The 25157-nt window shown below is 43.0% G+C and overlaps 1 protein-coding gene across 5 annotated transcripts in view; it reads left to right on the top strand.

Moving 5' to 3' along the window:
* LOC119156532 (LIM domain containing preferred translocation partner in lipoma) overlaps nucleotides 1–25157 on the top strand; it is a 356284-nt gene that overhangs the window by 272296 nt on the left and 58831 nt on the right. For all 5 annotated transcript variants that reach the window (XM_037406345.1, XM_037406347.1, XM_037406344.1 and 2 more), the window contains one exon: nucleotides 22598–22767. In XM_037406345.1, coding sequence (XP_037262242.1) covers nucleotides 22598–22767 — 170 coding nt within the window. The remainder of the gene's footprint in view (nucleotides 1–22597; nucleotides 22768–25157) is intronic.

Here is a 25157-nt window from a genome sequence, read left to right as displayed (position 1 = left end):
AGACTTACCACAGCGGCACAATCTAGTCACTGGGAAATCCTCTAACTGCCATTGGCAAGGCAGCGCTTAAGCATAGAAGTATCATTGCTAAGCATAATAATTAAAAAAACACTGTGAATTTTTAGTAGTTATACATGCATGCTGGACATTCCGCCTAACTTACTTTTGTTGAAAGGCCACACTGCCTATACCAAGCAACTCAATGTTTGGTGTATGTCCCCTTCTACCCTCCTATAGGTTATGGAGCAGCTTCTCTTGGGAAGTCCTTGGCAGATCAGCAAATTGAAGTCTCTTAAGTCTAAGCCACTCTTCCTTCCCTACTGCTGATTCCGTTGCTGATCTGTGGTAGTTAGCTGTCTTTAATCAAATCCCCTTTTCATTAGAAATGATTCCCAAATGTGTTAGGCGCTATGCAGTAGGGATGGCTTCTCTCTGTCAGAGTCTTCCCCGTTGATAAATGTGCTATTGCAGATAGGGATGTCTGATTTGTTGAAAAAAAAAAAAAAAGATTAAAAATTTGTGGAGTGAAAATTGGGTAAGGTTGGGGGAGGAGAAATGGATATTTACAGGAGATTAGGATGAAACTATCAAAATTGTTTGTTGGCCACCATGGGAAATTGAAGCCCTTGATTTTGCATTAAAAAAAAAAACAAAACAAAACAAAACAAAATACACACACACAAAGATCACAACTGTTCTGGACCACTGTTTCAAGTCTCATAGAAAGAAATTACTTCTGGCAGCTTATCAGTCTCTATCACCATTCAGACAGTGCTGATTAAGACTGGAAATGTGCCACCAGGGCCCCTCATCTCCTGTTGCCTTCTGGACTATGTCCCAGCTGAGTCACTCCCCACAGCAGAGGAGTTTCCCTGACTGGTGGGAAGAAACTTTTGCTGGTGTTTTACCACAAGCACTCAGAGCTACCAAAGGAACATTATCTATATGATAATGTAGAAGTCTCCTTTTGTAGTTCCAGTGTGCTGTAGGGATGCACATGGGGAGAAGAAAGATACTAAGATGGTCCTGCTGAAAAGACTCCGTTTGTGCAATAATGGGATGTTGATTTGTCTCAAAGCTGATAATTCAGGAAATGTAGTTATCTTATGTGTGTTCACTATATGCCTGGACTTGGACAGTGGGAGAGGTGGTGCAGAGACAGGCTGAGGAGCAAGGCCAACGAGCAGGATGCTTGACTTCCTTTTCTGCTTCTCACCCTGACCTCTTGTGTGACCTGTGGCAGATCAATTTTACCTTTTCAAACTTCCTTTTTTCCCCTTTCACCCTATTTGCAGGGCACTCTAATCTGTACAGCCCTTCAGGTAGGAGCTGATTAACAGCAGCAGTTGTATGAGTGTCCTCTGGAGAATCTTTCATCTCCAATGGTTCTTTGAGATGCTGTGTCACAGTTAAAACTAGAGAACACTAAGTGGCACCAATTTTGACTCTGTCAAGGCTGTGTCAACCTTTCCACTCCCTGTATTTGCATCTCCAGTAGGTTAACATTGATAACCTAAAAATCCTTCACTAGAACCAGAGACCTTGTGTCCAAACAGTGTCAAAGGTATTAGCTGATTTTACTTCTTTACAGGCAGGACATGGGTTAGCAGTTAGCAGTCCAAGTAAAATATGGGAGAGGGTGTGGTAGAGTCACAGAAGCTTCAGATGGGGAGGCACAACAGGTTGTCCAGGTATGGCATCCTTCAGTTCATGGTGTCTGTTTCCTTTGACACGGCTCTGTGCACTGAACAGTTCAAGTGTTTCTAAACTGAATGTGTTTTGCATTGCATTTCAGTCGTTGTCAGGCATTTCCATAGCCTCTAAGAGGCTCAGGTAGCCCCTTAGTTTCATCTGAATTACCGCCAGAAAAAGAAAATGAAAGTTGTCATATCTTGTCTGTATTCCTAAGTCTCATTAAAAGGTGCATATTACTATTCCAAGAGTGTAATTACATCACCATTTTGCCATGCACGCTGTATCATCATGCCTTTTGTTTTAAAATGGGGGGTTTGGTGCAAAATAGCATACATCCTCATCTGAACATCATCTGGGTCAGAAAATAATGGCTTAGATGTTTAACGACTGATGAGCCGACGGTCATTTTCTGTTATGTAATGGCTCACAAAAGCAGGAGGAACAGGCATATAATGGGGACCCTTTTCTCCATTGTAGTTCAAGTTACTATTTTTTATGTTCAAGCCATATCCCAGCATTTGCACACAGGCTACAAAGGCTGGGAGCAGCCATCGTTCAGGGAGGTCACAGTATGGTACCATTAACATCCAGCTGCCCTCTTGTGGCCTGCCGCAAGGGGAGTCACCCTCCCCCTGCTCCCCAGGGGCTTTAATTACCCTGGTAAATGGCTTTCAGAGCCTGTTTCTTGAGTCTCACTTCTGCCAATGCTTGCCACCCCTGTCTAGCTTGCTTTCAGGGAGTCCTGTGCCTGCCGGCATCCTTGCACAGCAAGTGCAGGTAGAGTTTGGAGAGCAAATTGATAAGGATAGTCTCAATGCAACTTATAGGGTGAATTTTGGCCCACAGTTCCAAAGTAGGAAAGGGAGGAGGCCAGTGAGTGGTTGGAGAGTAAAATATACAATGTCTACATGCATTTGCGTCCAGCCATGAGAAAGGCAAGAAAAAACAGGGGCGCAGAGGCTGTGAGCTTGTTTAAGTTGTTTTTCACCGTTTGAAAGATTGTGTAAATAGATGGAGAAGTTTGTTTCTTCCTGCTGTTGATGTGATCTACATCCTACTCTGCAGTAATTGTGGGGAAAAATGCTTTGTGAAGATAAGCACCTAGATCTTTTTAAGCCAGGGATCTTGGTCTTCTTGAGTGCACATCTCTTAATGAAGATCAAGCAGATGTAGCAGTCAGGAATGCAGGAACGTTGCACTCTGTAAGCCCTGACCACCTGGTGCCCACGTGTGCCAGGAGGCAGAAGACTCACGTTCCCTTTTTCCTCTTCTTATGCACATAAGAGTGGATGAGACTTTGCATCATGAGTGTTTCTGAGCCACAATCTCTTCAGAGACCAGTGCTGCTTCACAGATGTAATCTAAATCTTGCATCAAAACCAAAATTACCCTTTGTTACTGCAGGTGATAAAATGCCAGCTGGAACAGGTAGCAAGCAGCATGACTTCCGTGGTGGTTTTAAGTCCCTGATTTAGCTTGAATTGCTAGCAGTCAACCTAGATATATTTTTACTTTTAAACAGAACTGATGTGGTGCAGAAGTCATTTAATGGAGAATAAGTGCAGAATACCAAGGAAGCGTTTTAGCAAAGGGATTTCCATGATCAGCTGTGTGCTGTGAAAGAAAGGTGGGTTTCGGGCCATGAGTGGATTAGGTTTGTCCCAACAGTCAGTAAATGAAAGCTGACAATTTCCTGCTGTCTTCGAAGAGGAGTGAAATGTGGTAATGAAATACCAGAGATGTGTCTTTCTAAAGTACAGCTGTATTCTGCAGGATTCTTCAGCATGTTTAAAATTACTGTATCCATGGGAAAAAATTAATCCATGAGGGTGGTAGATGTTTATTATGTTGTGATAGGGCCCTTAGTCTGCTAGGAACTGTACAAATCGGTAACAAAGCTCAACCTCTTTCTGAAAAGACTTTGAACAATGGTGAAGCCAGTAGCCAAACCCCCCCAAATTAATAGACCTGCATGAAAACAAAGTAAATCCTTCTACGTTTGTTTGAGAAGCAATTCAAAGAGAATCCATGTTATTCATAATAAACTTACATTCCCAAAGTAAACTTTCTATGGACTGAAATGGCTGAAGAAATGATAATGAGCCATCAGATCCTTGGCTGCAGGTCATTAGTCCGTAGCTAACTCAGGTCATTAAGAAGCGAAAGTGTGACCTACCTTATGGCTGTTTCCTGTCCCACATGAAATGAGTTGGCTGGTCTCAGGGGGGTTCTCTGTGGGTACGTCATCACCTCACTAAAAACCATAAATTGTGGTACCTGTAGGACCCCTGGCTGGGAATCTCCTGAAGGAGGCCAGGAGCTGAAGACAGTCTAGGGGCAGATGGGATGGAGAAGTTTTGTTCTTCCTCCCTCCTGTTAGATCTATTTTATGGAGACAAGTGAAACCAGGAGTTTCCATCCAGGATTTCATAAGCACTAAATTCTCACGCACAGGTATTTTAAGAGGGGGTGCATGTATGTATGTCTATGAATGAGTGAGAATGTTTTTCTGAATTGTAGTTTTACAGAAATTATTTTTATTTCATATAGAGCTTTAGAATGTTTTAAGCCTCAAGACATTGTTTTTTTGGATCATAACTTATGGCTAAGTTGTGGAGAGAGATGCAGGCAAGCAGTTTTGGAGGTGGAGTTAGAAACCACACTTCCAGCTGTGCAGTCCTGGACAAATCTTTGTCCCAGTAACATGAAAACAGTTTAATTTCTCTTTGTTTTGAGTTAGTTATGCACATGACTTGGCATACATGAACTCTTTTTTTGCTTTTTAAAACTGAAAACAGCTCACCTATTGTTTGAGCAACAAGTTCTAAATTGGGAGTTGCTTCCGTGTTATATTATGGCTTATTTGTACTGCCGTAACATCTAAGGCCTGCTAGCAAGACTGTGGTCTTGCTGCACTATGTGCAAATTAAACATGAAGTAGGAACCAGTATGCATCCCTCAGAGCTCCCAAACTGAAAATATGGCAAGGACCAGGAAATTATTATTGTCCTTAATTTACAAAAGAGGGGCTGACTGGCAAAATTGAGATGACTCACCCAGAGTCATGCAGAGAATGAGTAGCAAAATGGGAATTGAGCCTAGAGTTCCTTCAAGTCCCGTGCCTTACGCACAGCTGTGGCCACACTCCTTATTTTATGTGAAACTCAACAAAATGGACTCGTGAGCCTTGTCTGATGAGAAATCACAACCAGTCTGAAGGCTTTTCCCAGCATTTAGATTACAAGCCCTATTTTCCAGGGTTAATAACATGGCTGTGAAAATAAGAAAGCGGGGGGGGAAGCGCTCCGCGATCACACTTGGTAATTTTAACTCCTGTTAATATAATGTACCCATTAATACTACCACACTTCAGCATTTAGATAGTTCAAGGCTATTAGGAAGATTAATAAGTCACCATAGTAATCTGTTACTTTTCAGTCTAGCAATCACTGTTCCACAGGGCAGGGGGGGGCATGGTGCAACATTTGTTATTTCTTCTTCTGGTGGCATTTGCCTCATGCTGGGTTTTTTTTGATACGGCGTTTCTCTCTTGCCAGTAACTTTTGGGGGTATTTTGAGCATCGTTTGAAGTTTAGCTGGGGGGAAGGGCCAGATTTTATCTGAGAGTGAAATGTGGTAAAAAAAGAATTAAATGAGGCTGTCTCATTTGCTGAGTGTTCTCCTCCAGCCTGCTCTCTTTTGATGGAAACGCATCAAAACTGTTTGGTTTTTTCTTTTCTTTATTTTTTTTTTAAGGAATTGCTTTGACTCAGATTGTGTGAGATGAATCATAACCCACTTTCTCAACTGAGATGTGCAAAAATAAAAAAAAAATTCCAGCTCTGCTGTCAATGTCAGCGTAATCAATACAGAGTGTTTCTTGGTGGTGCAAAGAGGTAGGGGAGGATTAAAAGACTGAAAAGAATCCAAAGTAGCCAAACTTTCTTTCTGCTTTTAGTGAGCTGCACTGTTTTCACGTCTGCAAATGCACCTCACTGTTCATCATCTCATCTTGGACATGAGCACAGTTTTCATGTCTTTCGCTACAACCCAAGGTCACAACCAGTGCTCAAAAGTCAGGAGGCTGTCATCCCAAACTGGCAGGCAGATCACGAGAAGCCAGCCCTGGCAGACATTTGGGATGCTACCAGCAGCTAAGAGTAAACCTGTTTCAGCTTGTGAAACTTGCTGTTAAGATGTCACCTGCCTGGCCTGTGCCAGCACAGATTTTGTCAGCTGATTAGCAGAGAGTGACAAAGTGCTGTGCCTGTCCCGTGGCCCTGCCTGAACCAGCCCCATTGAGGGAAATGGAAAACTTCAATAGCAATAGGACCACTGTGGGTGCAAACTGGAGACAGGAGACCACATCTGATACCTCATTACCTGCTTTCATTTATGAACTTGCTTATTTGCATTTTTTTTCTTTTTTTTTTCTTGTGTGTCTGCCAAGGCATACACAGAGATGTAGAAATAGTTACCTCTCATAGTGTGAGCTAAGAGGGAGAGCTTAACCCCTGAAAAACTATGTTCACAGCACCAGGGGCAGAAGGGGACACCACAATACGTGTGTGGGCTTTAATAGTTGACAAAATTAATCTACACATTGAGCACAGTCATTCAGTAAAACAACCTGGCAATGACAGACGCCTTTGTAGAGAATTTAGAGGTGTGGGTACAGCCGTGTTCCAAAGCTACTATCCACAACTAAAGACAGGCAGGTGGACTTCGAATGTGAATTATTTTCTCTCACAGATCCTTCCAAATTACTGTCCCAGCCATGCTACGCTATTTGTTTAAACTGTGAATCAGGCCATATTCAGTTAGCAGCAGTGTTCAACTTTAATATACAATTTCCGCAACAAATTCTGATTCCAGACAATATCTTGAGAGGTTAATAACTTACTATCTACTGTGTTCTGATTCTGCCTGTGCTGTCAGGGGCAGACCAGGCAGATGATGTGCAGCGTTTTGTGTGAGGGCGGGTTGGAAGTAGGGAAAGTTTTGTGGGGGTTTTGCTTGGTTTTGTTGTCATTTAAAATTACACTCTGAAAAAAACCCCAGCTTTTAAAATGCCACTATTTCCACATTATCTGCTTGCCCTGAAAGGCAAGTAAAGCTGCTGGCTTCCAAAAAACCTGCAGAAATCTTGAAGTCTTTTACCTTAACTTTTCTCTTGTGTTGATGAATGGCTGGGACACAACAATACTGACTTTTCACCTTTTCTTAATGCAGGGATTGTTTGTGATCACATGAGCTAATGAATTGTGTTTGGCTGAGCTTTCCTGGAGGAAGACATTCATTTGGAAGGGACTCTAATGTGGGTCATTTATGCTGTGCAGAGACTGTCATGTGCTGTCAGCTCTTCTGGACAGGAAAGTCCTAGCAGTCATAACTGCCAGTGCAGAGCTAATTCCGGTCATGTGTTCTTGGTGTCATCTCCACGAGCTGGGCAGCTGCTTCTCATTTCTGTCCCATGGTTGAAATTAGCCAGAATCCTAAAATACATATAGATAGATGTGTATATATGTGCACATATATATATAATGCAGGATGCTATATGGACCCTAGATTCTTTCCCATTCTTCATCCAGCATCTCACATCAACTGATACAGCTTTCGATGCCTACATGGTCTTGTGAAGTGTGATTATCTTCAACACTGGCAAATCTGATGTCTGTTTCCTAAACACGGGAGGAAGAAAGGTGTGGAGGGAGGACAGGACTGGGGAGGGTGTGGCTATAATAATAGTGAAAGTTTGAGTGGTTCATTTGTAAATATTCTATCATTTATCTGTGTATATCTAAAACCAGGGGCGGCTTCTAAGGATAAGATGGCAAAGCACAGGCTTCAGCGTACCGTGCTTGTGTAATTCATTAGGCCACTACTGATGCTGAAACAACCATAACCTCCTGTTCTATGTACACTCAATTTCCAGGCAAGGCAACAGGAAGAGGAGGGGAGTGAAAAAGGGAGGTTGCTTATGGTCAGAATTATTTCCACCTTTTTTTCACAGGCATAATTCAGAAGGTGAAGAAAGGGGAGCATGTGCGCTGCAGATGTGCACAGCTGGTGCCTTGCCATCTCTATGGCATCCCTCCTTCAGAAGGGTGGCTGAGGAGAGCCAGAAGGGCTGTCTCAGTTATGTGGTCAGTCTCTTCCTGCACTGCTGTCTCTGTATGGAGTGAGGAATGGAAACTGCTCTGTTTGCTCATGCAGGAGAGAGACACATACTTGCAGTTGTGGAGGGCTTTGGTGAAAGACTGCGCAGATAACACAAGTGTCAGGAACCTCAGCAGGAGGGTCAGAGACAGGAGGCATCTGAAAAGAGGCCACCCCCAAGCTCAGGGCAGAGGGAATTGCTATTCTGGGGTTGCAGCTCTGTGCCCTGCACTAGCCCTTGTCATGCTAAGTTAATGAGTAAAGGACTTTGTTCGTAAAGCCCATTGATAGAAGTGTGGCTTAGTCTTCTAAACAAAAACAATACTTGATAGAAAGCCAATCAGTCCTGGGATCTGGGTGGTTTTTCTGTTATTTCTTTGCTCTGATTATAGCAGGGCATTGGTTGAGCCATAACTGAGTTGTTTCAGGTCTTTCAGACTCTGTTTCCTTCTGGTTTGTACAATTGCAAGGTGTTCACACGCAGTCTCACTGCATATTGCCCTTTACAGAACTTTCTTTCATTTAAGAGGGAAGAGAAGAAGGCTGACCTATGGCCTTGAGTCTCTTGTAAATGACCAAACTCTGAGACTATGAATAACAGCTGTTACGCAGCAAGTAGGAATGGTGCGCATCCAGCAAATGTCTGATTACAAGACCTGTTCTGGCCTATGAAAATTGCAGCTGTTCAAAAGAACAAGTAGCATTTTACAGGATGATGGGTCTAATCGTGATGCATAGTGTCACATCTCAATAGGTGTGTGTAGAATAGAAGGTGTTTAAACTGACATCAGCTCGACTAGAGGTCTGGCTGACTAAATATAACCTACACTTTTGGGAGATCAGTGTGAGCAGTGGCTTCGTGCTTGTGATCTGGGGACAAGGGAGAACAAAACAATATGCAGCAGAAATAACAACATAAAATGAGATCTTCTTATTGTTTTCCCTGGGCAAGCGTTTTACTAATTTTGTGTCCCTATTAGCCAGGTGTGTCCCATGGTGACCCTTAATATCTCAGACAGGGCTCATCTGCAGGAACAGAAGTTCCTAAGTCTAATTTAGTCTGTGGTTTCCAAAATGCCAGTCTATCTCTTTTTTGTTATGAAGAGGTTGCTTTGACTTTCTTGTGAAGCAGTACTGGAATTCAAACTTTTGGCAGGTATTCTAATGTTTGGACATGGATCTAAAGCTTAACTCAAATGCTTCTGGAGTCGTCTGGTCTAGAACATGGGCTGGAGACTTCCCAGGAGCTGCATAATATGTGTATTTCACAGGTCCTCATCTCTGCAGAGGCTGCAAAGGGGAAGCTTAGAACAGTGCAAAACAATGAAAGATATTTCCAAAATGTTTTAAGTCTCAATATTTGCACTGGGTCTCATGTTGCTGTAATTCTCTGTTTTGGATGCTCACTTCTGCAAGTTGTAGCTTTTCACTGGGACGAAAATCTCCCACACAGTTTCCTATGCTGGGGTGTGAATAATAGCTTCCCCGATCTACCCATCGCATCTGACTCTGTCAACATAACAAAGTTGCATCATTTTAGGTTCAAATGGAAACCAACTGTCTTAAACTAGCAGTGGCTTTCTGGGATTGGTCATATAAATTCAAAAGTATCTGAAGTTGACTAAATTTACATCAGTTAAAATCAGGCTTGGGATAAACTGAAATGAGTGTCTCTACATGTACCTCAGATCTAAATTTGGAGGTCTAGTGGGTTTCAAATGATTCCGTTATCACATGTAAACAAGTCCATCATTTTTCCCTACTGTCATACCAAAGTGCTTAATGAGGATTAAGTATACTTGCTATCTTCACAGTGAACTCCCATCTATGTAGGAAACCAGTAAAGAGCACCCTGAAAGTTCAGAGCACAATGATTTGCCAACTTTCTTCATATGGATGTTGCCGTCATTGGTTCGGGATGTTCCGGAGGTTATTTCTTACTGAGTTTTTGGCAAACATTTACAATCCCTGATGATGATAGCATTTTCTAATGCCCGCTCAAGAACATTGGACTGGCAGGACTCATCATGACCTCTGGATATCGGATCGGTCCTTTTGGATTGGTTCAGCCCTGCCACAAGGAGGGAAAGATTTTGGGGTTTCAGTTTCTGTTGGCGCAAAATTCTCAGGTCAAGAATTGTGTGAATAATTCAGGAGACAGTGATTGGTGCCCTTTGCCCGGAAGCCAATGTAGAAAGATCCTTCTGTCTTAGAAATGTGATGAATGATACTTTGGGTGTGCCTTTGTAGATGCTGATAACATCAGAGCCTCCTTATGGAGGACTTCAGGTTTAATGTCAGGACAATTTGTGTCATGATAAATATGGCTCAAAACACAAAATTCCCATATCTCTTACTGTAAGTCAGCAGGCCCTAGAGTCTAAGCCACCACCTCAGACAGAGTAGTTAGGGACACTGAAGAGTTTGGCTTTATGATGTGAGGTTTTTTTTAACTGCTTATTTTTTTAAACCTTGCTAATTATGAATCAAAAGCTGTAGGATGTGTGAGAGTGACACATGCAGTTGTGCAGATGGGTTTTCCACATACTTTCTTTAAATAAAATAATATTTTTTATAAATATGTATCTCATATTTTACACTAATTCACTTCTAGTGGAGGTCAAGCAAGAAAACTTTTGTCTCTGTTTCCATCAGGCTCTGAGAATGTGACAATCAGGTGAGAATAATGACCTATGGACACTTAATACCATACTGTTCCATCACACACTCCAGATACACAGCATGTGCCACGGGGACGTCGTTTTGGAAGTAGAGAGTTATCAGTATTACTTTCCATGTACCCCAGCCAGTAAGAGCAAGTCCCATGACCCAAAGGATGAGCAGAATTGTAATTAATGCATAATTAGACAAGTATAATTAATATGGTGTCACCAACATCAGATGTTATTTTAAAAGGACTTTTGCTCTCAATACCAATGTCACATTTTAAGGTTGTGATGTGTGGTCATCCTGAGTAGAAACAAATGTTGCATATCCCCTCCAGAATGGGAATGCCTCTCTATCCCAGGTTGTAGAGCTCCTGTTACTTGTCCAAGAGATTAAACAAATATTGGACCTTGCACCTGGTTGGAAAAGTCCCAGAGTTCAGGGCAAAGAAGGAAACCTCTGTCCAGTAGGTTGCTTTAATGAGAAAAAAACAGAGGGAGTTGATTCCAGCTGCTGAGAAATTTGGAGTGATGGAATTCAGTGCAAGGGATGGTGGATGGTCAGTGTACAGGTGAGGTGGTTTCCAGCGCCTGATGGATGTGATTTATGGCAGGGCTGCTGTCAACATGCAAACAGCGCTTGTTTCAAAACAGCAAGGAAACTTTGGGCCGGTGCCGGATTGTGAAAGGCATGGTTTTCAAAAGACCTTAAATAAATGAGGTGTTGGTTGAAATTTGGTGGGCCATCTTCTAATGCAGTCAGACACCTTTGAAAAACCCAGGCCTCAAAGCTGTTGGGGCTATGAGAGCAGCCATTTGTTCAGAACTGTACTTTTTCTGGGATATAGCCTTTCTCCACCTTTGTGGTGGTGTTCTTTTCCTTTTTTTTTTTTTTTTTTCACTTTTGGCAGGGGGAAGACAGGTTCCCTCCCTGTTTCTTGGTTTTTGTCAGTCATTTTTCCCCAGGCAGGCATGCGGGAGGCATACCAGGTTGGTAGGCCAGAGCCATTGGCACAGGAAGCATCTCTGATTCAAAACTTCACCATTACTCAGGTATTTTCACCTTCTCTGCTGAACAGAGCGTTTGGTAAAAATCACTTCATGCCACCACCCTCCCAGTGATGCAGCAAGGCAGGGACAAGCTGCCAAGTACCAGCTGGAGCACACCCAGGCTATGGGCGAGTGAATAGAGTCATTCATGCCCAGCAGTGGATGTGATTTTTGGCTGGGCTTGAGTCTGGTGAACATACTGATGGCGCCTGTCCTAGGCTTGTGAAATGGGTTGGCTGGGCTGGGGGGCAGAAGTGGTTTGAAGTGCCCTTGCACAACATGGAAGCAGTTGGAGGTGAAGTGTTTGGGAAAGGGGACATTGTTTGCTCTGGTTTTGTTCAGCACCTAACACCACAGGGCCTTGACCCATTGCTTGTTCACCTTAGGACTGCTTTCATGCTGAAAGTGGCAAACCTAACTGTAGTCCTTTGGGAACACAATAAAAGACAACTGATTTTTTGACCTAGACGTAAATGCTGCTATCTATATCAGTGTGAGTCTTAGCTGGTCACTTCTGACTGCACCCTCAGTTCAGCTCTTAAGAAAGCAAGAGCAAAGGAGAATTTGATCTACATGTAAGGCATACTTGCCCTGAGCAGCAGCATGAGCCTGTGGGCAGCTGGTCACTGGTCCTCCCCACCTGGAGGAGTGGGTGGGAGAAGATGCATGAACCGTTGCACAAAGAACACCAAGCATCTGAAGAGGAGACCAGCTTGTCTGGCCTCCAGACTTGCTCTGTTTTGCAACCACCTCTTACGTATGAGGTTGGGTGCAGCAGCCCCTGAAACTACCCTCCACTGCTCTACCAGCAAGTCTAATCTCCTGAGTCCGTGGGTGAGCAGGTTGGGACAGCATGCTCGGAAAGACACCTGTGAGGGGACACAGATGGGCCAGGGAGAGCTGCCTCCACCTAGCCATTGGCTGGGGCTTCTGCCGCTGGCCCTCCCAGTAATTGCAAGGTATTTTTTTTTTTGTAGCTTTCCAAAAGAGGATCCTGAAATCTGGTGCGGCGTTGGAGCTAGCCCAGTGGGCCAGGGGATCACCCAGGAAATCCCCCCCCCCCCCCCCCGCCCATTGCCCCCTGATGAGAGTAGGAGGAGGAGTGATTTCTGCCTCCTATCCTGCCTTCCTTTCCCTGCAGGAGATTCACACAAGCGTGGTTGCTCAACGTGTGTGCTGTCATGTATTTGGTACTTGCACTGTCCAGGGTTTATCATGCAATGTGGCTTTACAAGTGTGAGTGCAAAGGGACCTGCCTCAGTGGTTGTTGCTGTTGGGATTACCAGAACTGCCAAAATTTGTCTGATCCACAGCTCTGCCAGCAAGTTTCCCTCACTAAGGCCCTTCCCAGGAGGAGCAAAACCCCACATTATCAGCTTTGGGATTAGTTGCCCAGAGAGAGGTTTCCTGCCTGGCCCACTAGGACTTAGTTAATACCCTTACCTTCACTGGGGTTTTAGTGAAGAGCAGCTGAGGTTGTTCCCTGGGTGCCACGTAATGGTAAGGTCTCACTAAAAAATAGGATTCTGATGTTAGTGGTGTGTTCCAAGGAGAAGGGTCATCTTTGTTTTAAAACCTCTTATTTTCCTATGAAAGTAAAAGAAGAGCTTGCTCACCTTTTGAAAGGATGGAAAACTCCCACTTTCTCACAGCCTTTACAATTTTTACCCCATTTTTATTCGGGGAAAAAAGGAGGGGTTTATGTCTCTTGCATTTTTAACTTCCTATATGTGATCAGTTTCCCCTGAAGGAGAGGTGTGATAGCACAGGGTGGTAGGGGACTTTTGTGAAAGTAGGAATTTTTGAATTTATTTTTTTTTTGACAAATTAAATGATTGCATTCCTTACTTAGGTAAGCATTTGTTGGTTGGGGTTTTTGGTGCAAATCAAAGCTTTGAAAGTCTTGTCCCCAAACACAAACATCTTTTTAGTAAAAAAAAAAAAAAAAAAAAAAAAGAAAGAAAGACTACTTCTTTCCATCCAGCTCTACACTTAAAACTTCTTTATCATATCCATGACTAGCATTAAGCCCAGGCTGGGAGCAGTAGTGAAGAGAAGCAGGTAGCAAGGGGTGCGCAGGAAGCAGCATGGGACATGGCACCGTTTGTGGGGCTGGAGAGGCAGGGGCTGGAGGAAGAACTGCTGTTGCTTCCAGAGACAATATCCCGTGCCCTGGCTGAGAGCGCCTGGCAAAGCTGCACAGACAACTCACTCCTCTGTTTCCCAAGCTGGGGCTCTTCAGTGGACATACAACTGTCATCTCTGTCATCTGGCAACTTTAATCAACATTAAAGGAAACATTTATAAAGGAAATACAGTACATTTTACTCTCTCCCTTGCATTTCCTTGATCAATCAGCAAAGAGAGGAATGTTTCCTCTCGCACTTTTTTCCACCCCCATTCTTTTGTCTCCAGATGTTACTGAGGCTCTATTTCAACCCCTTTGCACATGGTAAGACATGTGCCAAAAAGTTGACACAATGTAACAAAAAACAACCAAAAAAAAATCAGCATGCTGCAAAAAAAAAAGTGTCTGGGACCTTAAATATTGTAGAGCATCACTGACCCCCTCTGGGCTGGGACACTCACTGCAAATCACGCAAGTTGGGGGCTCATCGGTGTGTTGGACACACGGTCAGATCAACATTTGCCTACACTGCAAGGTGCCTTGCCTGGGGAGGTGAGGCACGGGCAACGTTGCTTTGGATCCATACAACTGGTGTAGATGAAACCAAGCCTATATGTGTTCTTTATGTCCATCATGGGTAGAATAAAAAGGCTTTGGCTTAGATTACTGTGAGGGACATTTTGGTTGCATTGGAAGGGAAGGCTTGCTAGTGATAAGGTTAGGTACTCTGAAATTTTTCCCCATGTTGTTGGTTAAATCTCCATTGCTGGAGGATCTTAGGAACAGGTTAAACAAGTATCTGTGAGGAATGTTGTAGAGAGAGTTGATCCTGTCTTTGGGGCAGTAAGGTAGTTTCCATGACCTCTCAAGATCCTGTTCAACTTGAATTTTTATAGCTTTGTGGAAAAATCAGGAACACTCCTCTCCAAACCTTTATTTTGTGCCAGTGATGCACTGTGGGTGCAATAATTTAGGAAGGTACCTCTACCACATTGGTAAGCACTTGTCATAATCTGCTTTATATCAGAAACAAGCTGAATTGTCTCTTGTGTCCCGGAGAGTTAAGGAGAGGGCAATGTAGATGCATAAGGGACAGGGACCATCAGCACGTGGATATTGAAGGAAACCCAGGCATTTCTTCCTCTCTTATTAAACAGATGACAGTAGCAGAGGCACAAACTTTGTGCTCAATTGCTACATGCCTCAGCCAGCCTGCCAGAGAGAGATGATGTGGCCTGCACAGGGAACTTATTCCTCCTGCTGGGGAGCGGATTCCAGCGGGACTGGCTCTGGAAGCTCCCTCTGAAATGGAGTTTTTGTGCTGCAAGCCTGTCTCACCATCAAGCCTTTTCAGAGATGGTCTTGTGGTTAAAGAGACTAGACTGGGATTGAGAAGATGCAGTTTCTGTTCCTGGCTCCATCACAAACTCCTTGTGTGACCCTTGGAAAGTTATTTAACCTGTGTGGGTCTCAAGTTCCTCACCTGCAGGTTGGGTATGCTAGCAGCCCTCTGCTTTCCCAGGGTGTTGGAAAGATTCACCATGAGGGCCAGTGACTGGCTGGGATAGTAACTTTGTGATGAGCAGCATGGAGAAGGATTTGAAAAGGTACAGTAAAGTATTAGCAACATAGCCTGCACAGTTGCAGTGCATTTGCTGTGTGGAGTGGAATGAGACCTCTGGGGTGTACTGAGAATGTGTCAGGTTTGCAGCCAAGTAAAGTGAGAATATGAAGTTGTATTGTGGTTGGAGGAAAGGGATGCAAACAACACGAGAGTGCAGCTACTGCTGGACAAGCACGGTACAAATGACGAGGAGGTCACTGCAGGGACCTGTACATCTGGAGTACAAGTGCGATGCAGTTAAAGCAGAATAACCAGGACACTAATGAAATCATGGCCTTGGATTTAATTTATGAAGTGTTACAGGCACATGTTGCAGCATGAAGCTCTGTTTACTGTGAAAGATTGTGTTTTCTGACGTCTGCTGAAGAAGAGGGAATTAAGATTGATCTGTCTCATGTCCGAAGGCTGTGTAAGACAACTGATGCATACAGCCTGCTACTGTCAAACAGCAAAACTTCAAGCTTGGATCCTGGCGCAATAAACCTCTACCAAGGACTTCCCATTCAGTGAGAAGTCCGAGTTTAAAAGTGAAAAAAGGATAGGTAAGGAAGGCAAGGATAAGATGAGAAAAATACCATGGTTTCCTACCAAATGCAGAAACTGCCTTTGGGTTTCCCTTTGTACCATTATTGCAGTGCCCTGAGTGCCAAAGTGTTGGAATAACTTAGGGACAGATATGACCAACACACCTTTCCCTAACATAATCACAGTGGGAAACATACCTCCCATGCTCCCCAGGAAGGGAATAAGCCCTGTCTTGTGGATCAGAGATTCCTATTTTACTCCCTTTGGATAAATCAAGGAGTCCAGGACCTGCTGGGTGCTTAGGAGTTGCAGGCTCTCTACTATTGAGACTTAACTCGATTAAGGTGCACTAGCAGTTAAGGTCTGCTGTTACACTGTCATCCTAATGAATTAACTTCTGCTCATATATCCCTTTAAATTGGAATAATTGTACATGCCTGACTTAGGTGCCCTGAAGAACCCCATGTGCTTGGGAAATGCTTGAAAACCGTTGGATAAAAGTCACTAGGAAAGAGGAGGGAGAAAGGGGAAAATCTTGTTACATTGTTGACTTATGGTCAACGTTGTCCTCGAAATGCTGTTTTGTCATCAATATTTCTTCATTAGGAATAATGATTTTTCCACATTTACTGCCAGCTGATTCAAAGCCATCCAAAAGCAGAATGTGTCATGAATCTCTAAAATGCATTTGCTGGTGAACTCTAAACAGAGATGATTAGAAAAATAACAGAGCGGAAATACTGGGTGTCTTGAGGCTGCCAGGGGGACTTTTAGCGAAATATTTTGTTCAATGTATTTACATATTTTAAAAATGTTCTTAGTATGCTTCTGTAAAGGCAATATGCTGAATTTCTTTAGTTCTTGCTTGCATAGTGAATCAGGGCTGCAGTGAGAACCAGGGAATACACTTAGTTGATCAAGGGAAATTGTGTAATTGATAGGCACCGAGGATATGACCTTGTGGTATATCCCCACAGTATGGTTAGGGGAGAAACAGTTTTTTCCATCATGTAGAAGTTTTTGAGATATGTATGCTTTTCCCCCCACATTTCAGTAAATGCAGAACCTTCCTACTTTGATGCTTTTATCAGAAAAGTATCCCCTGTTGCTTCTCTATGTAGAATGCATGCATGCTTTGAATTCATGAATTTAAACCTTTTGTAGAGAGGTTTGCACATTTTCTCTCTGCTTTCTTTACTCTTAGTATCTCTAGTTATTGCCTGAATTGTCTCTGTTAGGCACTGGACGTCACATAGCAAGAGATGGTTGGTGCGCCCAGCGGCTTGGAATCTAAGTAGGTACGACAGACAAATTTTGCTGTAGCCTGAAAAAGCCTAATGCAGTCCTTGGATGTACGAACAGGAGCATCTCAGGCTAACTGGATGGAGTTACATTACCTCTGTATTTGGCTCCGGTGTGATTGCTGTTGGAATATTACGCCATAAACATTAGTATGGCATGTACCTATTCCACCATCCATCTTCAGCAGTGGATGTTTGTCAGATTGGCTTACATTCTTAATCTGACATTTAAAAGTGACTCGTCCCCGGTAAGGCTGGACACCCCGTACCTAATTCCTCATCTCCAGATCACACCCAGACTCTGGCCAAATCTTAAGACTTTTGCTGAGTAACAGCTCAGATTATGGCCTTTCCTGTTCATCTTCACAAATAAAACCTGCATCCAAGCTCCAGTTATCTTGAATCTCTGCAACATCCTTTTTGAAAAATGCAGTTTCTCCCTGTTCATGCTCAACTAGAATACAGCTGCAGAAATCACTCTCTAGCTTGTAACTTAGGCCAAATAATTTCTGCCTCTTGATCTCTCCTCTGGTTTCGTTTCTGCATTATATCAAACAGAAACTTCTTGTCTTTACTTGCATAGCTGGTGATGAGCTATTCCCACCCTTTTTTCCTGCAGTATTCTCCAGTGACATATCAACTCATCCTTCCTTTCTGCAGGTGTCTATGTTTAATCTTCAAGCACTTACATTCCCTTCTGTGCTGTCTTTGTCCCTTCCTTAGAAGCATCCCATTAAGCTTCCCTCAAACTTCCTCCAGATCCTCTTTCAAATTATTCTTTAACCTTTTCCTTTGTTGGGCTCTGTACATACTCCTTGTCAATAGTAGAATATTTAGAGTGCTGAGACCAGTTTTCCTTGCAGACCAGTTTTGTCTGATTGTTTCTTTTTATTTATTTCCTACCTATACCCAGTTATTGCATGTATTAGCATGGTAGGCCCGTGCAGTTGGGCTCTTCTTTGAATTCTGCTTGTCAAATTCACAATTTGAATTTGTGTGAATACCCAGCACAATGGGGCTGTTCCACAGCCTGAGCAGCCAGGATCTGTGGTGGTGTAAGCAAAAATAATGTAATAGTAATAAACTAGCAAGAAGTTAGAACATGGCATTGCGTGCAATATGAGCTCCTCTCCTCATTTCCTCCTCTTCCTTCAGATCTGCGAAATTTCAAATTTTTTATACAACAGAAAAGAGTAAATGAGAAGGTTTCAGGATAAAGTATAGTAGCTGATGCTCCTTTCAGCTGAAGTGTTTCTCTATGATCCACTTAGTAATAATGGCATTTCCAGCAGTTTCAGCAGGGAAGCCTCTGTGGGCACCTCTGTTACGTCCCCCCAAGGTAACACCAACATGTGTCAGCCAGGCTAGACTGAAGGAAGGTCATGGGCAAGATTACGAGCCTCTTTCATGCAAAAATAGAGGACTCCAGTCTCCCAGGCTTGCTGCCAACACATCACCTTCTAGTTTTGCTGAAATGATCTTGAAAAAGGACCTAAAATGGGCTGGAGGGGCAAATGAAGAATGTTGAAATGACATAGTTTCATCTTCGTGCAGTTCAGTACTAATTTTGTCCTTTGTCTTTAAGCTGCCTTTTAAGTGCTGTTTGTCTCTGTGGGAAGCAAATGGGTCACGTTGTTCTATGTTTCTACTGTAATACGCTGCCTGCTATTTTTCCTCTTAGATTATTTGTGTAATCTTTTTTGTGCAATCTGTTTGTTCTTGAGTCTTGCAGGCTTTGCCTTTGCTACTTCTTTCCCAATAAGCAGTGCAACTTGTTCTGTATTCACTCATGGGTATTCTGCACACAACGGACTGGATTATTTCAACCAGTGTGAAAATATTAAAATGGGGAACATGTGTGGGCACTTAATTGTGGTGAGTCCAACCACAAATACCTTCGCCGTTGGTAATTGGCACACAGGAAAAGCAGACCTTTGTTTTGTTTTTATCAGACACAATGATAGCTACATTGTTTTTAGTGGGGTTTTTCTGGTTTTCTAAGGAAATGAGGCTTGTGCAATCGCAGGGCCTGGGTGCGTGTGCCTGTCTGCTTGTCAGTTCCTCCCTTACCAGCAACGCTTGAAACTAATAGCCATTTTCAGCCATTTTCTACCAAATTTAAGCGAGGCACGGGAGTTGGAAGAAGTGTGCAGCTTTTACAGAAGTCTTGTGAGTTCCCAGATTGCACCAAGGTCTGCAGAAGGTGCAGTCTCTAATGGCCACATCACTGCAAGCCAGATCAGTTGCGCATTTGCCCACATGCCTTTACGTGGATCCAGCCACCTAACTGTAAGATCCCAAATTTGAATATTTTGGCTTACTTGCTTTTACCCTTCGGGCAAGTGAGTCAGTTGTGGGTGTTGCTAGGCACAGAGCTTGTGTTTTGATTCTCACTGGAGTGGCCATGTCTCATGAAAAACATGGTTTGCTCAAGGCCACAGTATTACAATTTGCATATAAACTCATGAAAAAGGAAGGTTTCCTTTTCTCATGTGTGAGAGTTTATAGGAGCATTTCTGTCTGTGTACATAATAGCAGAAGCTGGACTTCTCATAAATGTAGGCAGGTCAAGTCTGTCACTGCCTGAATGGGAATCTTCTGTGGAAAAACACAGAAAGAGGAAGGAAAGCCTAAGGAAATAGCAACTTCAAGGGAGAAGTTGGCCAGGATTTCTGTTGTGCTGCTCTCTGGTTCGTACCTGGCCACCAGCAGTGTAGTTGGGGAATGCCTCAGAGCCATGCAGGAACGTAGCCTCAGGGCACCTTTGGGAGGCAGAGATGTCTTTATGCCCTTTGCTCAAAGAGAGGACGGAGGTATAAAGGCAGCAAGTGATTTGCCGGAGATTACAAGAGTATATGTTTGAGTTAGGAAACAGACCCACACCTCCTGACACAAGAAGTACAGCCAGAAGTATAGTCTACGTATAGACAGCTTCTCCAGCAAATGTAGAGATGACTTGGTCAAAGTGGAAGATAAGTGTTGAAGTATACAAGAGGTGGCTAAATTATGAATGTGAGAAGAGGAAGGGAAGAAAAGATTCCCACATGTTCTACTCAGATGTTAACAAAGAAAGCTGAGAAGTGTTTGCATAGACACTACATTATTCCGTGTCCAAATGCCTCATAAAAATAATACCGGATGATCACAGAATGGCACACCAGGGAAAATAAATTCTTCAGCGGAATATTCCCTCTGGAAAAACACTGTGTAAAGTAATACACTAATGGCTTTCAATTTCATGTTTTATATATAGAGATATTAACTGCTCCCCAGACGTCTCTTCATATTACAGCCCAGCTACATGAGCAGTTTGGAGAAGGCCCTGGAGCACACTCGGTTTTGTCCGCACACAGGACTGAGCAGTGCTTTCCTGTTGTACATGCAACTCCTGCGGTGTATACAGTAGGTTTCTTTTGCCTCCTTCCCAGAGCAGTACTGCTCCTGTGGTTCTCTCCAGCGGGGTTTTTTTTTTTTTTCCTCTTCTTGGTCCTCATGGTTTTTTTCCATTCTTCCCCCATGCTCTGTAGCCTCACCACCATGCTGAGAACCCTGCATTCCTTCTCTGCTCATAAAAAAGGAGTCCTCACAAGAAGCATTACAGTGAGGTGACTGAAGCACAACACTGTCAATCAAAACACTAATAATAAATGCTAAAGAAAGTTAAGTTTAAATACAACATTATTAATTGCTTTCTGGGGGTTTCCAAGCTTGTCTGGTTTTATCTGATGACTTCTTTCTCCACATTGCTCAGACTGGGAGCTGTTTGAGTCAGGAACTGTCTGTCCTGTATAATGCCAACTACGGTAATGCTGTTGTAGTAAATCAGAATGATCTGGGTTCTTTTCCAAGCCTTCCTAATATGTCTCAAATGTGTATATATATCATCCTGCCGCATCCTGAGGAAACCAAAAGTAGCTTACGTGCTTTGTTCCCTGGATGTAGTCTGTTGGGGTCTGGAATAGGCAAGAAAGAAGTTGTGAGTGCTGGGACATCGATGATGCACTGCACAAGGACAGCAGCCCTGCTGTTGGGATGACAAGACATGTCCAAGTACCTTTAGGGAGTTTTGTAGTATTTGCTTGAAAAGGCCAATAAACACAGACCATGGTATGAGAGAACATTGTATCGTTGATGGATTATTTATTATTAGGGACATATTATTTGTATATGCATTTATGAGTAATTCTATTTTGAGCTTAGTCTGCCTTCCTGCTTGCAACTCAACTAGCACATTCCTTCCCCTCCTTCTCACCCTCACTGACCACACCGCTCCACCCACAGAGCCCTGAAGGAGAAGTGCAAGGTCCCAAGACTGGGGATACCACAATTATTATCAAAATGGAGAATACCATTTTGCATGGGACAAAACCCCAGACTGTAGTTGCTCTGTTGCCTTCAATGGAGCTCTCCTGCGCAGGGTGGCTGAGGTTGTCCTAAATACCTTCCATGACTCTCTGCATCAATTATTTTCAACACTAATTGCTGGGTAAGGACACAAGACCTGCATGGGCTATCTCTGTCTTCTAGAACTCAAAGGAATGGCAAAGGTGTGCCTTCCACCCACCCTCTTCCATCATCTCTGCACCCCAATCTTCCCTAGGAAAATGTCTTTCCCATGATCTAAGAAACCTTTTTTCTCTGAAATCCTGCCTTCACTTTAAATCTATCTGCCACATAACCTTTTCAACAACACTCTGAACAAGGCAGCAAACCTTTTGTATGTGTGTGCAGATTTTTTGTGTGTTATATATGTGTGTGGCATTAGGGACCTTTTGCAAAAACAGACAGAGCTCTTAAGGCTTGTCTTTACTTAGAATCCTTACTAGCAGCTTCTGATACACCTTTCTTGAAGGATGGTAAGAATAAAGTATCCACACCTCAGTTTCTTGAGGAATCATTTCTGTGCTTTAAATAGACACAATATCTTAATCCATATTCATCTTCAGACAGAAAAAAAAAAGTAATTGGCTCCATTGAGGGAATTGGTTTAAGCTGTGCAAGGAAAAACTACTCTTTAAGTGGTAACAATTGCGCTGCCACCAGGCAGCTTTATGAGGCATCCTACCCCAAAATCCTTTCATGGGGAGGTAAAGCTTTAGGCACAGGCTTATCCCATCTAACTGAGGAGCTGGGGATGACTGTAGATGATGGCTGAATGGTTTGCATCTGGGGCTGAGGCTCTTTACAATGATCACTGACGAGCAGCAGCGGAACTGGTATCAGTGCAGTCTTGGGAGCCAGTTTCAAACCTCTCTAAGACCTTTTCATACGGGCCAGCACCAGAGTGCCTTCCAGCGGCCCTGGATCTTTGCCAGCCATGGCACAAACTGTTCTTCTGTTGACTGAGCTGCCTCCTTACCCACTGTGCAGCGCAGGTGTGTGGATGGTCCTTCTCTGCAGTTGAGACCAGGAGCTTGCTTTGACTCGTGTCCTTTCCCCTTGGTGACAGGCCGCTGTGCCCGCTGTGGGGAGAATGTTGTTGGGGAAGGCACCGGCTGCACAGCCATGGACCAGGTCTTCCACGTGGAGTGCTTCACCTGCATGATGTGCAACAACAAGCTGAGGGGACAGCCCTTCTACGCAGTGGAGAAGAAAGCCTATTGTGAGCCCTGCTATATTGTAAGTACCTGTTCTTGTTTGCACCCTGATTTTAATGCATAGATATTGAAAACATTGATTTTGTTCATTGCTGTACAGTTGGCTTATAGTGAAAACCTGACAATCCCATGGCAGCACTGAGGGCACCGGTTTTTCCATAGTCTTCAGAAGATCTCTGATCTTTTCAGGTTCCTAGGTGAATTTCATTCCCTGGTCTAACCTATCTCTGAAATGAAGTGGCCAAAGCGGGCGAAAGAGGTGCTTTTTGTGATTATTTCAGCTCTGTAAGGAGCAGACTATGCAGTGATTTTTAAGGGGTGGTGTTGCTCCCAGAAGCTTTCTGTGTTGAGACACCTGATACCAAAATGCTTACAAACTGCAGTGCCCGCTAAGATTAAGGAGGTGAGATGCAAGATGGCACTAAAACTTCTAAAATCAAGACCCTTGTATTGCTTGATGGAAGTCCTACTAAACTAAGGGGTTTTGGGTTGGATATCTTCTGCAGCTTACTTTACCCTAAAATTTTCATTTCATGCCTCCAACAAGCTCTTAAAGCAAACAATTAGATGTTGCTCTGAGGAGCTGCACCTTTTAAGAGGCTCCCACAAGAGCTAGTTGGAACCAGTTGCAAATTAAAGAAACATCATCTTGCGTGCCTGAGGCCTTACCTTGGTGTGACCTTAATATACAGTATATAGGAATAATCCTTGTAATTCAGAATAAGAAAAGCACTGAAGTGTTGATAGCTCTTTCTCTAAACCTCCAAATCAGAGTTCTTTTTATGAAAACTGGACCCGAGACCCTTCCAGAATTGGATTTGCACTTTTGAAAGTAAAAATTGATGCTTTTGTTGACATTTCTGGCATTCCAATAATAATTAAAGCAATAATAGGTGTTTCTGAAAATGCCACCAATATCCCGTTACTCCTTCTGTTTCTGCCAGAGCCTTTGCAGTGGGATTATTGCTGAAATATTTAATTTAAACATGAGAGGATTATGTCTTATTTACAATGGTAGTGATATATGGGCCTTGTTAATTGGCTTTTAAAAACTAAATGATCTTTTGATGGAATATGTACCTTTTAAACCATTTCCATTTTTATTTGCACTAAAATGATTGCACCATAAAAAATTTAAGGTTAATTTCATGGCAAGTTTGACCATGTGCAAAAGCACTGCACACTTTAGGAAGGTGCCTTCATAATATGATTGGAGCAACTTTACGTTACTGGAATTAAGCATTTCATTGACTTCAGGCTGGAGTTGACTTCATCTGCTTGCAGACTGATATTTTCTTTTCCTCTTTTTTTTTTAAATCAAGCACGCATTCTTCACCACTTGTCTGCTTTAGTTTGGGAAAACATCTGCATTAGCCACTGTAGTAATGGTTTAAAATTATTTAATCCCATTACTTATACACTTCATTAGCCTGAGTGAATTGTTGGCAAGGGTTCAGTAAACTTCCTACATTGGGAGATAAAAGGATAAAAAAGGAAAGGGAGAAGGATTCTGCTCTTCATTTTCTTTCAAATTTATCTTCTATCTATTTAAGGGATAAAGGAATTATAATTGCCTGGTTTCATCTGCATTTGTACATTCTGTGATATGGCTTTGCAGCTCTGAGTACAGACGAAAGAGTAAACGATTAATAGCTTTCTTTTATATAACCAGAAGGGGCCTTTAAATGTTTATCCACGTAGTCCACAAAAACCTGGTTATGGACTTATCCAAAACATGTCTGGATCCATCTGCTGCTGCACGTGCAGGGGAAAGGATGGCAATGTTGATGGGGCTATGTATGTGTAGCTGGACAGCTGGTACCGTGAGTAGGAAATAGAAAGCTGAAATCTGGCAGTCTGATGCAGCAAAGAAAAAAAAAAATACCCAAGCACACATTAAACTCTTAAATGTGGAAGAAATAAGTGTTGGAATCCTAACTCTCAGTACTCTTCGGAAAGCTCAGGAGTCTGCTGTTCCGAAAGCCAGATCTACAAGGGATCTAGGCACCTGCCATGCTATTGGCTTTAGGCCTGAGGAATTTGTGTCGTAGAGCATATGTCTCATTGATTTTTCAGTGAAATGAGGTCTGCATTGGCTTCAGTGGAATGATGAGTGCCTGTAAGTACACCGAGGGCCTGAGCTAGGCTTCGAGTTGTTCTTGCAAATGGATTGGGAGCCCTTAAATTGCTGAGGCACAGTCTGAATGCTTGTGCCTTTAGATGTGTGATGCGGTCATACTGAAGTCAATGAGAGTTAATGACCTGCTTAAAATCTAGCCTGTACTTAAGAATTTTGCTGAATTGTGGCCTCTGATTTTTTTTTTCTTTTTTGGAACTTGCCAAAGTCCCTTTATCAGAAAATAACTTGGACGCTTGGAGTCCTAGTGCTGTAGGAAATCAATGTGACTGAAG

Source organism: Falco rusticolus, chromosome 13 (genome assembly GCF_015220075.1).
Source record: "Falco rusticolus isolate bFalRus1 chromosome 13, bFalRus1.pri, whole genome shotgun sequence".
Classification (NCBI taxonomy): Eukaryota; Metazoa; Chordata; class Aves; order Falconiformes; family Falconidae; genus Falco; species Falco rusticolus.
This window is presented reverse-complemented; position numbering and strand designations above follow the sequence as displayed.